The sequence below is a fragment of the Carassius gibelio genome, chromosome A19 (genome assembly GCF_023724105.1).
Source record: "Carassius gibelio isolate Cgi1373 ecotype wild population from Czech Republic chromosome A19, carGib1.2-hapl.c, whole genome shotgun sequence".
Lineage (NCBI taxonomy): Eukaryota > Metazoa > Chordata > Actinopteri > Cypriniformes > Cyprinidae > Carassius > Carassius gibelio.
Window position 1 is genome coordinate 27,272,756 of NC_068389.1, and position 17,936 is coordinate 27,290,691.

Below are 17,936 nucleotides of genomic sequence, written 5' to 3' on the forward strand. Positions count from 1 at the left end.
GTGTGTGTGTGTGCGTGCGTGCGTGTGTGTGCGTGCGTGCGTGCGTGCGTGCGTGCGTGTGTGCATTAATCATTAAAAAAAAAAATAATAGCATTTTTCAAAATGCAACACATCTCACAATTGTCATTTGTCAAGTGGTTCTGGTTGTTCTTGAGAATTTCTGGAGTTGCACAACTTCATCCTGAGAGACTGTAATGAAACTGTAAGACTGTTGTTGAACTGAAATCCACGTGAATGTAGTCACAGATCAACATTTCATTCATGAACACCTGGCGCTGTTTTTGCTTCAAGACACTGAAGAACTCAAAGTTGGTTAACAGTTTGCTGTTAAGTTCATCTACCGCCCCCTACTGGACATCACTGGAGATCTGCCATCGTATATTCATATGCAAGAAGTAAAATATAAGGATATTATGTCATTTTTCCCTGATTGCATTTAGATTAAAACTTTGGGATAATTTCTGCACAAAATTTCAGAATTTAACTTTTATGTGCGCTGTTTTTTATATTTTACGTTGTCATTAATTTAGTCATTTTACAGACATGAAAAGTGCATAAAGTGTTTTAGCTTCTCATGAGACTGACATTAAGAACATTAACTGGTTCTTCCTTTACTAATGCAAACAATTAAAAAATACTCCTAATGCAAGTGATCTTGTACAAATATAGTATAAAGCATATAAACTAATGAATGGAAGTAAAATAATGCTATATGTCTTGCAGGGGAGGATCTACCCCTGCTGCCACCCCAGTTGGTAGCAATTAGAAAATTTTAGAGCTCGAATCTTTCGTGATTCGTGATCCCGCTCCGAACTCCCGAACTGACTCAAATGATTCAGAACCCGGTACGAACTCCCGAACTGATTCGCGATCCCGCTCCACTGACTCAAATGATTCGCGAACCCGCTCCGAACTCCCGAACTGACTCAAATGATTCGCGATCCCCATAACTGACTCAGATGATTCGCGAACCCGCTCCGAACTCTCGAATTGATTCAAATGATTCGCGAACGCGCTCCGAACTCCCGAACTGATTCAAATGATTTGCGATCCCCAAACTGATTCAAATGATTCGCGATCCCGCTCCGAACTCCCGAACTGACTCAAATGATTCACGATCCCCATAACTGACTCAAATGATTCGCGAACCCGCTCCGAACTCTCGAATTGATTCAAATGATTCGCGAACGCGCTCCGAACTCCCGAACTGATTCAAATGATTTGCGATTCCCAAACTGATTCAAATGATTCGCGATCCCGCTACGAACTCCCGAACTGATTCAAATGATTCGCGATCCCTAAACTGACTCAAATGATTCGCGATCCCGCTCCGAACTCCCGAACTGACTCAATCTGGGGCACCAACTCCCAGAGGGGGCACCATCCCAGTTGCTCCAAAAAAAAAAAAAAAAACTTCCTCCATTCTCCCATCTGCGCTCGCGACCGCTCACACCATGTTTGCGGCTGAATGTTCATACTTGATGGATCAATCCAATCCAGCAAAGAGAAAAGAAAACTAAAAGTAAAAAAAAAAAAAAAAACACGCTCTTAATGACATGTTGATGCATACTGCATGCATTAGTGAGTGTGGAGGAGCTTATGGGGTATGGTCACTTATTCCTTATATGAACTGTTTCAAATGCAAGACATTGATTGCATGAGATTAAGTTTGTAAATTATAGCCTGTGTCCTTTTGTAGTGTGCACATATATTTATCATCAAACTGTGATAACTGTGACTAAATTCAGTATATATACGTCTGCCATATGTTGCCACCCCTCTAAAATTCCTGCCCCCTTCTCGCCACCCCATCAAGATTTTTCTAGATCCGCCCCTGCTTTGAAACAATCAAAAAAAAAGCATGCTGAAAAAATAATGCATTGCATTAACAAGGCTTGCATTTTAATGTTTTGTTTTCCGTGCATTTTTAGGTGCATTTAATTTTTTTTTAATTAAATAAATCATATTCACCTTCCAGAATTCAGTGGTTAAAATTGTGCAGAAAATTCGCCCAATCTGCAGGAATAGAATTTGAAAGGGAATTCTGGTGAATGTGAATTATTTGAATTTTTAATTATGAAAATGTGTGCGAAATATTTTGCATTTAAATATTCATAGCTTAAATAAACAACTATGTTAGATTTGAAAACCTACGAATGCAAGCCCTGATGAAAATAAGCACTGTTAATGTAATGCATTCTTTTTTCTGCATGCTTTTTTTTTTGTTTCAAAGACATATTTTACTTCAATACTAATGTAGATTTAGATTTTCTGGTTGCATGCATAGTGTTTTATTTCAATTTAAATTTTTATTTCATGTCAATTCATTTTGCTAAAAAATAATACCACTTTAAAACACTTGACTTTGTCCAGAGTGTAACTTCCCACGGCCAGCAGAGGGCATCCGTGAACAACACTGACCCTCAGAACATCAGCTGCAGAAGAAGAAGAACAGAATTTGAACGCACATTGTCAGTGTGGGTGTGTGAACCACGCAAACACACACACATGAACAGAAATGGAGGTTTTCTCACTGCTGTGGGACATTAGGTCAGTTACTGAAATAATGAAATTTAAACTCAGCTGTACATTTAACAAATAGAGTTATTAATGCCAGCCCAAATTAACTACAATAAAACAATGAGTCCTACAGTTGTTTTATCATGGTTAATGCATGTTTTTATTTTTATTTTATCTTAGTTAATGCATGCTGTTATGCAAAGTACAAAAATATGATAAAAGACACCAGTGTTCAATAAGTAATTAAACATATTAAACAAACTAAAAAGAAGATGATCTAAAATAAGACCAAAAACAATTGTGAACTGTGTTAGATAATACTTTTAATCTTTTTCAGAACTGGAACAAAAATTTAAATAAAACTGATTTTGCACCAATATGTCCAGAAGTGTAATATATATATATATATATATATATATATATATATATATACATACATAAATTTTTTTGCTGATGTTATTATTGTTGTGTAATGACACTGGCACTAAGCTGACATAATTATAAGAAAACATAATTATCTTTGTAAATATATAATTCTTATTTAGATTTAAGTGATTTTGAGAGAAAAAAGAAAAAGAAAAAACATATGTGTGAAAAAAGAAAAACATATGTGAATTTGTGCATTTTAATGTGAAGAAAAAAAGTCTTCTGAAGACATAACAAACCATGATTAAATGACCTACAGAGTGATGTTTCAGATAAGTAGTAGTTTATGCAATGTTGAAACTTCTTAATCCTGAAATGATGTTTGTTAAATGCATTGATCAAATGCTGTCTAGACTGATTTCTGTGTGACTGTCCACAAACCTGGAAGACTTTCTGACTGTATATAAAAGCGCTAGACTATTTTCTAGGAAATAGGAAATGGGAATAAAAAATAATCAATATTTGTGTCCCTGGAGCACAAAAGCAGTATTACGTCTCTGGGGCAAATTTGTAGCAATAGTCAAAAATACATTGTATGGCTAAAAATTATAGATTTTTCTTTTATGCATAAAAATCATTAGTATATTAAGTAAAGATCAAGTTCCACGAAGATATTTAGAAAAACGGTAAATATATAAAAACTTAATTTTTGATTAGTAATATGCATTGCTAAGAATTCATTTGGACAACTTTAAAGATGTTAATTTTGTTTATTTTTTTATATTTTTTTTTGCATCCTCAGATTCAAATAGTTGTATCTCATCTAAATATTGTCCTCCAAACAAATCAATGGAAAGATTAGTTATTCAGCTTTCAGATGATGTATAAATCTTAATTTTGGAAAATTGACACGTTTGACCTGCCTTAAGTGCTCCAGGGTCACAAATTATTAATAATTTATTGCCACTTGTGTAATATGAAATCATATAATCAATAAAAAAATCTAACTGTAGCCTGATTATGAGTATTGCACTTCAGTAATCCATAGGCTACATGTGCACCGTAAGTCAGTTTTCCTCAGGTTCACACAGGTGTTTGTTTTAATATTTTTTTGTTAAAGAATTTGCTTAAAAGGTGTTCTTGCTATATTTGTTTAAAATAAACGCCACATGGTTATGCAATGCAATGACATTCACACATTCTTAAGCGTCCGAGCACTTTCAGCTGCTGCCATTGCAAAGAAGTGTGAAGCTTTGGCAGTTTTAGTCACAAAGCGTTTATTTATTTCATATTTAAGAGTCGTGATAACGTGCAGGGCGTGTGTTTCACAGAACCGGGCCGGTGGTTCGTGTTTCTCCACCCGTTTCCATTCGCCCAACCCCCACTTACCACAAAAGCCCGCCCTTCTTCGGCCGGAACACCCGAACGTGTTCACGGGACTTGTAGTCCGCGGCGTATTGAATCCCAACACACGCAGCGCGCTTTAAAACTACAAGCCCCAAACGTCACCACGCCCATCCAATCTGAATATGTGGGAGGGAATCGCGTCCGCCCACAAAAGCCACAGAATTTTTTTTACTGTGCCTCAAACGCAATTGTGCATCAAAAAAAGTGAATCCGGGAGTGAATTCCTCCGAATAATCTCACAAAAATACATCCGGGATAGAAAAAAAGCGGAGGGGAATACCAAGGGCGTGATGGTTCGGAATACATCGATATTTAAATAGAAGTGGGTGGGCCTTCGCGCAGACGGAGCTCTCTGACAGATCCGCGCAGGAATATTATTTAACAAGGCCCGTTTTGAGATCTCCGCCGTTCGACCCGACCCGCTCGGACTCGCCTGACAGTTTGTGCTCCGTTATTGACGGGTGTTTTTGCATTGGCACCGCCCTTCCTGACGGGGTGGGTCCGCGCGTCAGAGCTGCGCCACGGTCTGCGGCCGCTGGAGAAAATAGGCCGTCCTTCTGCTGGGCTGCTGCCTGCCTTCCGCCTGCCTTCCACGGCGTCCGGCCTTTTTTCTCTTAAACAACTCCTCTCCGGGTTTCATTAATGCGGAATGAGTGGTACGTACCCTCCCCTCCTTATGCGTCTCCACCCCTTCATTCTCCATGCGTGCATCTGTGCCATCCATCCATCTCTGTCCCCTTACTTTCATAAGGGATCTGCTGTTTATCTGTGCCCATTGATCAGTTTGGGCTCTTGTGCAATGCTTGTAAGGCACTGGAGAGTTTGCTTTGATGTCTCTAGGAGGTTTTGCATGATAAACCCTGATCTTTTAATCATGCATTTGATTTCCAAACTCAAACTTTTGCTTTGGGTTTTGACTTTTTACAGATCAAAAGAAGGAAGCCATGGCCACAGATGGGGGGAAAGCCGGTGGAGCTGATGTTGGGACGAAAGGGAAAAGTTCTGGATCACAGGTAGCACAAATGTCACGTTTGACGTCCCTTAAGTGCCCACTTGTTTGTGCACCAAAAGCACTTCCTGATTATTTGCAGGGCGCTTCGGTGCACAGTTACACACACTCACACTGTTCCTGTCTTAACCTGTTGTGCTCTGTAATGCTTCGATTAAACATTTGTGGACTGTGTTAGGTAACGCTTTTAATCTTTAGCATTTCAGAACTGGGACAAACTTTCATTATAATGATTTTGCACAAAAATGCAATTGTGTCCAAAAGTCTAAAACTGCATTTGAAATCTAGTTTTAACCTGAAAATAAACTGAAAGAAAGATAAAGGCATCAGATAAAAGATAAACATTTAAGAATCTGCTCTGTTTATTGTTTACCGATTTAAATATAACCAAATTTGTGACAACAGTACATGATTATCATGCATTGTGTATGTCAGTTCCATTAAAGCAAAAATAAGTAAATTATTTTACATTTTTCACTAAAATATATTAATTTGTAAATATAAATAATATATAATTATAATATGTATAATAATATAATTGCAAAAAGAAACAAGAAATATTTGTTAATGTCAGATTTAGTTTAGCTGTCATTAAAGATTAAAAAAACAAGTAAAATTAAATAGATAATAAATTAATTCTCCCCAAATTATTGTACATTTTTCACATAAAGGTATTTAATTTGTAAATATAAAAATGAATAATTAATTTTTGTGACAACAAAGATAACAATCATGTTTTGTTCATGTCAGCTCCAGTGCTGTTGTCATTTAAAAAACAACAGCATAATAATGAAAATAATATAAGGAGAAGATATCTGCATAATCTTGTATATGTTCACTCAGATATATTCATTATAATATAAAATGCATAAATAATTTTTATGTGAACAAAGAGGATATTAAGCCTCTTTTTCAAGTCAGCCTAAATGCTGCTGCTACTAAATAATAAAAATAATATGAGCAAAATATATTTTCAAATGCCTTATTTCACTTAAATATTTAATTTGTAAACGTGTATATATATATATATATATATATATATATATATATATATATATATATATATATATATATATATATATATAATTATTTATTTGTTTGTTTAAATTAATAAATAATTATAAATAATATAATATTTATATTGTACAAATAAGAATAATGCATAAATAGTTATAAAAAACAATCGTTTTAAAACAAATAATAGAATGCAAATTATAATGTAAATGTTAATATATTTGTAAAATTAATGTAAATATATATTTGTCATGAAAAACATTTTAGAATCAGTTTCACTAGTGATTTCAGACTTTTGCAACCCACTGTACTAGAAATGTTTGTGTTTGTAGTATTTATGAGTTAGTTTTAACAGAAAAGCCTTTGAATTAGTTTATTTTTATTTTTTTATTTATTTTTTTGTGTTAGTTTGACTCTGGAGGCCTCGTTTGTGAAATGGAGAGACTGTGTTTCACACGCCCACTTACTCTTCCTGTGAACCCGCCCACATCTGCTGACACTGACATCTCACTGTGTGTGTGTGTGTGTGTGTGTGTGTGTGTGTAGGATGCACAGCCGTCTCCTCTCGCAATGCTTGCAGCGACGTGCAGTAAAATAGGGGGTGTTGGCGGCGAGGGTCAAGCGGCCACGCAACAGCAGATAATAATCGACCCCAACCAAGGTCTGCTTCAGCTCCAGAACCCCACGCAGCAGCTCGAGCTGGTTCCTGCACAGCTTACAGGAAACGGCTGGCAGATCATAGCCACTTCCCCTGCCACTGCAACCAAAGACAGCGTTCAGCAGCAGGCGGCCAATGATGGCGCGGCAGGACGAAAGGTCAAGTTGATGGGTTCAAATAATGCACCTGGTTCACAGCAGCAGCAGCAGTTTCAAATCATCCAGGTGCAGAATCTGCCGAACTCGTCCGGCGGGATTCAGTATCAAGTCATCCCGCACCTTCAGACCGCCGACGGACAGCAGATCCAAATAAGCCCTAGTAACCCCACGGCCTTAAGCGTCCAGCCCGAACAGATCCAGCTCATTTCCACCGGAAACAACCAAGCCATTCTGGCCACGCCCCAAAGGGCGGGATCAACCGGCATCGTCACACAAAACCAGACGATTCCGCTTCAAATCAGACCGTCGTTTCCTTTGCAGCTGCAAACTATTCAGGGTACGCAAGGGCCTATGATGACCACGCTACCTATTAATCTCGGTGGCATGACTTTTGCGCTGCCGGTTATCAATAACGTAGCAGGGGGCGGAGCTTCGGTTCAACTCGTCCAATCAGGCGACGGATGCATTTCAAACGGAAACCAAGCAAGCACAGCAGAATCCACAAGCGTTTCGACGTTCACCACGACTAGCGATGCGATCGTCGCGACGTCTACCAATCCTACAGCGTCCAGCGGAACCGAGAGCCAGAAAGAGGGTCAGTCGGGCGAGTCGGACGCCCAGAATCTCGCTCAATCCAACGGCCTGCAATCCGTGTCCGAGCAGGCCGGCCAAATCCAGCAGTTCCAAATCGTGGGTCACCCAGTTCTCCAGCAGATCCAGATCCAGTCGCCCCAACAGCAGGTGGTCCAGGGCTCCATACAGATCCAGCCCGGCCAGACTTTACAGCCGATGCAGCAGAACCTCCAGCTGCAGGCCTTCCAGAACCCCACGCAGGTTCTGATCCGGACGCCCACGCTCACCCCGTCGGGTCAGATCAGCTGGCAGACCGTCCAGGTCCAGAATGCGGGCGTTCCCCAGCAGCTGACACTCGCCCCCATGGGGTCGAACACAAGCGGGGGGACGTACACGCAGATCGCCCCGCTGACGCTCGGTGGGTCGCCCATCACGCTCAGCGCCGCCCAGTTGTCCTCTGGGACCGGGGTGCAGACGGTGAACATCGCAGGTTTAGGGACGGCTGGGGTCCAGATGCAGGGCGTCCCGCTCACCATCACCGGCGTGCAAGGTAAGCCCCTCCCACCAGTCACCTATATGCATAAATAATTAAACCATTTATTTGGAATTAATGCACAGTATTCCGCTGAAATCATTTAAACGTTTGGACTGAGTTTATGGTGAGTCTCATAAATAATCATGTTCATGTTCATCACAAAATCATTTTGTGCCAGCAAATTAAGCCTGTGTTTAAAAACTATGAAATTTTTGTTGCATTTTGACAATTAAGCACATTTTTTGACATTGCATTTTTGTGTATTTGTGTTAGTCTTTATGGTGATGTTGACTAGATCTTTTCATTCTTTAAATAATTTCACCTTTCTGTAATACAGTGATGAGTTTGTTTACATCTGTGTTTATACGAAAAAGCAGTACAGAAAATAATACCACGATGTAGAAACACTTAATAATTCTAAGTGTGTATAAAACACATATTTTAATATTTTTTTAATTACAGTAGTGAGTATGAAGCAGGGTTATTAGTTAACTAAAACTAAAAACTTAAAAACTTAAGTATTTAACTTACTTGAAATAAAATGAACTTTAAATGAAATGAAGTAAAATAAAAAAAATAAAAATAAACATATCAGCTAGTATATTATACTAATATTTCAACATTTCTCAGTTTCTTTTAGTTTAACTTTGTGTACTAAAATAACTAATGCTGAAACCACAATAAAATTCGTAAATCTAAATAAAAATAAATCTAAACAAATAAAAAACACATAAGCAAAATTACAAACACTAATACATCTAAATAGGCATATTTAAAATAGAAATAATACAAATAATAAAAAACACGTGCAAAATATATATTTTTAAATATTTATTTATTCATTTATTTATTTTGAAGTGTTTAGTTATTAACAAAAATAAAATATAAAAACACAACTTTATTTGAGTAACATTTCTAATTTTCATTTGTACTTAACTAAAATTACTAAAATATAAAAATAGAAAGTAATGCAAAATATTAATAAAAACTAACAGTACTGTATCTCAATGATACTAAAATAAAATGTCTTTATTTATTTGTTTATGTATTTATTTATTACAATAATGAAATTTTTGCCAGGAAAATAATGGCTCTAAAATTAGGCATCATTTCAACTGGAAAATGATAACTGTAATTATATTATATTATTTTGGATAAAAGCGTCTGCTAAATGAATAAATGTAAATGTAATTATAAATTGAGGATTTTTTTTTTTTTTGCTAGAATAAGCTATTAATAGGTGTTACAATAATTATCATAATTATCACAAATTTAACCACATATATACAAAATGTAAAATGTAAAATATGTAACAGTAGAATAAAATGTAGTTGTGTGTGTTTCCATAGACGCTTTATTACTCATGAATTAAAATGACAAATTAAGGCATTTATATTTTATGAGTCAGACTCTGAATGGTGTTTCCAAATGCTTTGCAAGGTGTCAGATTTCAGAAACTCTTTGTTATTGGCCTTTGTACGTCTGGATCCATTGTTGACTAGCTGTACTCTATGTAAAAAGTTCAACTGGAACTACAGGGACTCAAAACATTTGTTTGGTTCAAAACATCTTGGACAATTGCTTTTTGGGGTCTAAATTATATTTTCCAAAATCCATTGACGTTTGAACTTAACTGTGCTGTTTGTAAATTCCCACAGGTCAGCAGCAGGGTCAAGAGGGGGTCAAAGTTCAGACGGCCCCGATGACGGTCACTGTTGGCAACATCAGCAGCACGACCCTAAACGCAGTGAGTCCAGACCAGATGGGGCAGGTCCAGAGCCCGTCGGATCAGGAGGGTCAGCCCGGCAAGAGGCTGCGCAGGGTGGCCTGTTCCTGCCCCAACTGCAGGGACGGAGAGGGGAGGTACGCCGAAAAATGTACTATGAGAGAAGCTTGGCTTAGAGAATAAACCGGGGGATGCAAAGACATGCACACATTTTGTTTATGATGTTTTTTTTAGCAGTTAAGTATGGAAGCTTGTTTCTGCCAGAGGATAAAAAAATATGTAATTGAAACTTTTTATCTCACAATTCTGACTCGTTTTCTCACAGATGCATTTATATCTCATCTCTCTCGTTTATAAATCAGTGTTATGAGGGGAAAAAAAGACAAAATTGTGAGTTATAAAAAAAGTCAAAACTAAGAGATGTAAACTCAGAATTCATAGAAAAAGTCAAAATTGTGAGATATAAACTAAGGATTATGATGAAAAAGCCAGAATTGTGATATATATCCTCAGAAGTATGATATAAAAACTCTGAATTATCAGGAAAAGTCAAAATTGTGAGATATAAACTCAGAATTATGTGATAGAACCTCAGTATTATGAGCAGTGTTGGGAGTAACGGCGTTTAAGTATAACGGCGTTACTAACAGAGTTACATTTTCAGTAACTGAGTGATCTAATTAATTACTTTTCCCATCATTGCAACGCTGTTATCTTTACTGAGAATGTAAAGTGTTGCGTTACTACAATTTGTTTGAATAAAGCGCGATGTGTCATGCTTTTGGCTACACATCAGCTGCATTGAGAAAGCAGTGAGGTCGATGACGCTTTTGCAAATCCGATGATTGGCTGCTCACGCTGTCTCACTGTCACTACACATTTTATTCTAATTTATTATTTTAATAAATGTAAATTCTGTGTTTACATTTTGACAACCACTAAACACAAGACGGCGTCAGCGATAATGCCGTTCTCAAACTGGAAGTACCGGGATTTAAAAGCAAGAATGTTTCTGTAACATGCACGGTATGCCCAGGAAAAAAGACTTTATCCAAGTCTGCCTCAAGCAACTCAAATCTTATGAACCACCTCACATCAGCACATGCTAACATGTTACTGTACTGAATATTTAATGCTATATTCACCCCAGACGCGACTTGCGCGAATAAATATAGTTTTGAAAGTATTTCATGCGAGAATGTAGTTGTTTTAAACTCAAATATGTGGTTTATTTATAAAGACAGCGTCTATTTAAAAATCTGTTTTGCCGATTTTTGGAGGTTGTCTATTAGCGTCTTTGCATTGACTTAACATTGAAATCACTCGCGACAGATGCTCTGTTTGCGTCTGGTGTGAACTCACCATAAGAGTTGGATAGTGTTCTTGTGCAGTAACTTTAGGCCTAATATTCAGTTACAGAGATATGCACTAATGGCCAGGTTACCCTTTGTTTCTTTTTACCCAAGTTTAAATTTGTTTGTCTTAATTTTGCACTTGAATTTAATTTTCAATATTTATTTTTTATGTTTTATTTCTATGCATTTCATATGGCAGGCTGCAATCTACTGAGTTCAAATAAATACAACATTTTCTAAAATACTTAAACATCTTCTATTAAAGATGTTATAGGACGTAATAGCATTATAGAACATAAAAGTAACTAATTACTTTTACAATGTGGTAACTGAGTTACATTTTAGGAGTTTTTTAAAGTAAGATGACCAACAATGGAAATCCTTGTGATATACAATATTCAGTTTGTGCTGTTCTGACTTAATCAAAATAGTGTTTAAAAATTACTTTCGGTTTTACTTTGTGTTTGTATAGAATGCATAAAAGCGCATTAATGGGAACATTAAAGAAAGTTCTTTAAAAAAGTAACTAAAAAGTTACTTTTAACAGTAATGCATTACTTTTTGGTGTAAGTACTCAACAAAGTAATTGAGTTACTCTTTGAATAATGTAACTAGTAACTGTTAACTAGTTAAACTAGTACTATTTCCTAGTAACTAGAACAACACTGGTGTTGTCATAACGTTCACCTTGGAGATAGAAAATGTTTTATTTTTTATTTTTGAGACCCCAGGAGCCCAAATTCAGACCCAGAACAATAAAACCCACAGAAAAGGTGGGAGTTCAAAGGAGGAATCTTTATATTACCAAAATACGTGGAAGATGAAGAGTGTGAGCGTGATTCATTTGAGTCAGTTTGAGAGTTCGGAGCAGCTTCGCAGATCATTTAAATCAGTTTGGGGATCGCGAATCATTTGAGTCAGTTCGGGAGTTCGGAGTGGGTTCGTGAATCATTTGAGTCAGTTTGGGCATTGCGAATCATTTGAGTCAGTTCGGGAGTTCAGAGCGTGAATCATTTTAATCAGTTTGGGAGTTCGTAGCGGTTCGCGAATCATTTGAGTCAGTTTTGGAATCGTGAATCATTTGAGTCAGTTCGGGAGTTCAGAGCAGGTTCGCGAATTATTTGATTCAGTTCGGGAGTTCGTTGTGGGTTCGCGAAACATTTGAGTCAATTCGGGAGTTCGTAGCGGGTTCGCGAATCATTTTAATCAGTTTGGGAGTTCGGAGCAGGTTCGCGAATTATTTGATTCAGTTCGGGAGTTCGTTGTGGGTTCGTGAATCATTTGAGTCTGTTCGGGAGTTCGTAGCGGGCTCGCGGATCATTTGAATTAGTTCGAGAGTTCGAATCGAGTTCGCGAATCATTTGAGTCAGTTCGAAAGTTCGTAGTAGGTTCGCGAATCATTTGAGTCAGTTTGGGAGTTCAAAGCGGCTTCGCGAATCATTTGAGTCATTTCGGGAGTTCAGAGCTGGTAAGCGAATCATTTGAGTCAGTTTGGAAGTTTGAATTGCTATATATAACCTCAGAAATATGAGATATAAACTCAGAATTACACAATATAAACTTATAATATGATGTAAACTCATAATTATGAGATATAACTACAATTATGAGATATGAACTCTGAATTATGAGATATAACCTCACAATTGTGAGATATAATCCCAGAATTAGGAGATAAAAACACTGAATTATGAGATATAATCTCAGAGTTGTGAGATATTAACTAAAAATTAAGAAAAAATTCAGAATTGTGAGAGAAAAAGTTGCAATTATTATTATTATTTTCTTATCCTGTCCCTAAAACTTATACAGTTAAGTACAACTCATAGCAAATGTAAAATATATTTTAAGTAGATCAGACTGTATATACACAGGTACTACAAATGTTAAAAATCTCTTTAGTGTGTTATAATTTGTGTTTTGAACAGCTAAAGCTAATAATTTCACTGTAATCTGACAGAAATAACAGCGACCCGTCAAAGAAGAAGCAGCACGTGTGTCACATGGAGGGCTGCGGGAAGGTTTACGGCAAAACGTCTCACCTGAGAGCTCACCTGCGCTGGCACACGGGAGAGAGACCGTTCGTCTGCAACTGGATCTTCTGCGGGAAACGCTTCACCAGGAGCGACGAGCTTCAGCGGCATCGCAGGACACATACAGGTGCGCAGACGATCACACAACAGGACGATAAACATGCACAGGAGGAAGAAAATCAGCTTGAGTGTGTTTATATGCACCAGGCTGATTAACCAATCAAACGTCCTGTTAGCTGTCAATATAGCATAGACAAATATAGGTTAAAAGTGCAGTTTTAACAAGACATAACTATTGTTTAATTTATATCATACATTTCAATTAGTAAGCATCATTCTTTAGCAAGTTTAAACTTTAGACCTCCTCAAGAGTTTTATAAGTAATTTCAAGGCATATTTCATACCATAAGGTGTATATAACGTCATATTTCAGGTAATTTTTCACACATTATATTCCACACCCCATAATTATTTATAATCATTATTATTAAATTATTGATTGCTACATTTCATTATGGTTTCAGCTACATTTCATTATGGTTTCGGTTATTTTGTGATATATATTGATTTGTTATAAATTGTGTTTTATTTCAAGGTGTATTCGTTTTTTTTTTTAATGTTAAATACATTTTCACTCTCTAATTATTACATTTTTATTTTAATTCTTTTGCATTTTTTATTTAATTTTATTAATTGCAATATTCTTTAATGTTTTTTTTTATTATTTTCATTATATATATATATATATATATATATATATATGTATGTATATATGTATGTATATATACAGTATACAAAATTTCATACATTATAAAATGTATATTATATGTACTTACACAAATGTTAAAGTGCATTAAATTGGAAAATGTATTATAAATTGTATGAATAATAATTCACAATTTTACTGTTTGATCAAATTAATGCAGTCTTGAAAAAAAAAAAAAAAAACATGTCGCTGATCCTAAACTTTTGAATGGTAGAGTGTATGTGAATATACAGTATACATATATTATATACAAATAAAATATACACAGAACAAGTGTCTTTTTCTTGCTCTGATCTGAATAAACGAATGATTTTCTCTTTTTCTCGATCAGGTGAGAAGAGGTTCGAGTGTCCAGAATGCTCCAAGAGGTTCATGCGGAGCGACCACCTGTCAAAGCACATCAAAACCCACCAGAACAAAAAAGGTGGAGCGGCACTCACCATCATCACCACAGATGAGATGGAGGAGGAGATGGAGGAAGCGCTGGGCTCGCCGAGGATCGTCACTGTGTCCACGATCTCGCAGGATTCGAACCCGGCCACGCCCACCACTTCAAACAATTTAGAGGAGGAGTTTGAGTAGTTTTCCCGCCAAAAACGATCGGCTGAAAGCACCACAATATTGTTTGTTTATAAGTTGATTTGTTTATGTTCTTCATTCTTTTTCTATCGACGATGGACAGCTGTTTGAGCGCACTCGATTTTTTTTCTTATGGAAATTTAATACTATCAAATATTATGACAGAATAATCTAATGGAAATAGTATGAGTTGTTAAGAGACGCGCATTTCTAAGAGATGGCATTTGTTTTGTTACGAGTAGCACAAGAAGTACTGAAGTTACTGAAGTATTGAGGTTCCCAGATGCTCCTGAAGATGTCGCTATGCACAAAAATAATATATATCAGTTTCGAAGTGGTTTGTGTGGAAACTTGTTTACGCCACAAGAAAAAAATAAATATGGATTATCTTTTTTTTTTCATCTCACAATTCTGACTTTTTTCTAATAAATCCGAGTTTATATCTCGCAATTCTACCTTTTTCTTTGAATTTAGTTTATATTCCACAATTCAGCTTTTTCTCATAATTCGCATTTTATATCTCGCAATTGATATATTTCACTGAATTCTGATTTTATATCTCGTAATTCTAACTTTTTTCGTAATTCTAGGTTTATATCTCGTAATTCTGAGTTTATATCTCGTTATTCTGAGTTTTTATCTCGTAATTCTAGGTTATATCTTGTCATTCTAACTTTTTTCTCATAATTCTGAGTTTATATTTCGTAAATTTTACTTTTCCTTTGAATTCTGAGTTTTATATCTTGCAATTCTTTGAATTAAGTTTATATTTCACAATTCCGATTTTTCTTTAATTATGGACTTTATACCTTGCAATTCAAATTTTTCTTTAAATTATGAGTTTATATTTTGTAATTTTGACTTTTTAATCATAATTAATTATAAGTTTACATTTCGGTGTTCTGTTTTTTTTTTTTTTTTTTTTTTTTTTTTTTTGGGGGGTGCGGAGGGTTGTTTCTGCCATAAAATAAAAATAAATTAAAGGAATTTTCGACTTCTTATCTCGCTTCTCACACATTTTTTTTCACAATTTTTATCTTTAAATTCGGATTTTTTTTTTCACGTGGAAGAAAAAAGTCAGAATTATGAGATGAAATGTTAGAATTGGGAGAATTTTTTTTCGAATTGTGATATAAAATCAGAATTGCGGGAAAAATGTCAGAATTATGAGATACAAATGTAGAATTGCAAAAAAGGTCTGAATTGTGATATAAACTTGAAATTGCGAAGAAAAGTAGTCCGAATAGTTATGAGTAAAAGTTGCAAATACCTTTTTTCATTTATTTTTACCCTGTAGTGGAAACAAGCTTCCGTAGGTTTCAGATGGATTCTCGGGGTTTGAGAATCGCAAAATTTCACGCGACATCTGTGGGTTTCCATACGATCAGGCTAAAAAGATAAGTACCTGAAGGATCTTTAGTGCATGATTAGAGCCGCAGCACAAGCTAGAAAGTGACGCTGTCTGTGATTGGAGCATGTCGCGAAGCGTCAGCCAATCACGGCCTCACGTTCAGAGCGCTTTAGAATTCAGGCATATATATATATATAAAACCGATGATTCAACAGTCAAACTTTTATGTAAGGAGAAACGAGATTATAGAAACGGGCTATTTAAAGAAAAGCACAGTAGATTTACAAATAATGCATTCCAGTTACGATTTCTTTAGAAAAATTTATAATAATAATAAACGAAAAAGAAAACAATCTAGCTTTCTGAGACATTCGATGTTAAACGAAAGCAATACTTTAAAGACAATCTTTACCATGTTTACATTACCGAGGGGTAGAATAGGTTTAAGAAGTTCTCTCTGATCTCAAGTCATATAAACTGTACTCTGATGCCTTAACAAACACTGCAGTACCACTACGTTACGGTTGGGCAGGGGGACTGTTTTTTCAGACATATTCGTGTGCAGGAGACCGCGTTTAGCTTTTTATACACGATGGCGAACACTGTGTCCACTTCAGCCCTTGTGAAGGTCCCCGACCCGCGTGCATGTGTCCTCCTGTCGCCCGTTGACTTTCTTGCGCTCTCCAAAGAGATTTGACCCTGTTATGTGCACCGACGCCCTCAAAAACGTTCCCTCTGCCTCCACAGGTCACGAATGGGTGGGAAACGCACCCTGAAGCCACTTAGATGAGTTTGATAGTGAGAAATCTGTGGCTTGGCGTTCTTAACCATGAGTTTCGTTTCATTTCAAGCCCAGTTTGTGTTCCCACACAGCACGAGTAGGGTAACAAGCCGCCCGTGCGTTTGCGTGTGCGCGTCTAATTTATTATTTATCCTTCTATTATTAGTATATGCTAATGTGTATTGTGCGCTGTTAATGCAGAGATGACGTGCTGCATGGTTCATTTCCGCTAACAATTTCTATTTAGTACCGTTCAGTTATTTCTAAACGTGGTCCTTTTAGAAGTAAAACCATGGCTTTTCGTTTATTTGACGTTTCGCAACATGATGATGTGTTTCAAATGGAGAAAAAAAAAAGTTTAAAAAGAAGTGGTTGATACCAAACAATTATAAATAGATGTTTTTTTGGTAATATTTTCTGTGGCGAGCGATTTTCTTTAATATTTTCTAGTGACACCTTATTTGTAAATCATTTTTCTAAGATGTTCCTTAGTCCTCATGGCATTTGATAATGTTTTTTTTTTTTCCAGGTTAGCCTGAAAGGCTGCAGTTTATTGATATTTTTAAAATAACTTTGTACAAATGTGTTATGTTAATGGGTAAAAAAAAAAAAAAAAAACTTTGCCTGCATAACACTTGAAATTAAAGTGAGTAATTCTGTCTTAAATATTCCATGTCCATGTCTAATTATTTATTTCAGTCTGTGCTATTATTTGCAGCATGAGCTTTTATTTTTTCAACATTAGTCACCTACATTAGTAAACAATTACAAATACCTCATAAAGGAGTTTTTCTCCCAAAAATGGTGAGAATTTACCCATCCTCAAGCCATTCAACATTAGGATGAGTTTGTTTCATCATCAGATTTGGAGAAATGTAGCATTGCATCACTTGCTCTACAATGGATGCTCTGCAGTGAATGGGTGCCGTCAGAATGAGAGTCCAAATTGTTGATAAAAACATCACAGTAATCCACACCACTCCAGTCCATCAGTTAATGTCTTGAGAAAAGAAAACCTAAGAAACAAATCCATTATTAAGACGTTCCAGTTTGAAATGCCAATAAAATGTAAGAGCATTTTGCTAATGTTCCCATTAAGTAAAAA

The 17,936-nt window shown here is 36.2% G+C and overlaps 1 protein-coding gene across 2 annotated transcripts; it reads left to right on the forward strand.

Moving 5' to 3' along the window:
* The first annotated feature begins 4,419 nt into the window (after positions 1-4,419).
* LOC127935564 (transcription factor Sp4-like) lies at positions 4,420-17,497 on the forward strand. 2 transcript variants are annotated; one of them, XM_052533555.1, is made up of 6 exons: positions 4,420-4,949; positions 5,221-5,306; positions 6,863-8,255; positions 9,899-10,103; positions 13,282-13,481; positions 14,452-17,497. In XM_052533555.1, the coding sequence occupies exons 1-6, from the start codon at positions 4,943-4,945 to the stop codon at positions 14,700-14,702; spliced, it is 2,142 nt and encodes a 713-aa protein (XP_052389515.1). In that variant the 5' UTR covers positions 4,420-4,942; the 3' UTR covers positions 14,703-17,497. The 2 variants fall into 2 exon arrangements, with proteins under 2 accessions (XP_052389515.1, XP_052389516.1); XM_052533556.1 differs by lacking the exon at positions 4,420-4,949 and adding an exon at positions 4,965-5,098.
* The last annotated feature ends 439 nt before the right edge of the window (positions 17,498-17,936 follow it).

Coding starts and splice junctions, on each gene's coding strand:
- LOC127935564 (XM_052533555.1), top strand. Junction 5,307..6,862: donor GGAAAAGTTCTGGATCACAG/GTAGCACAAATG, acceptor GTGTGTGTGTAG/GATGCACAGCCGTCTCCTCT. Junction 10,104..13,281: donor TGCAGGGACGGAGAGGGGAG/GTACGCCGAAAA, acceptor GTAATCTGACAG/AAATAACAGCGACCCGTCAA.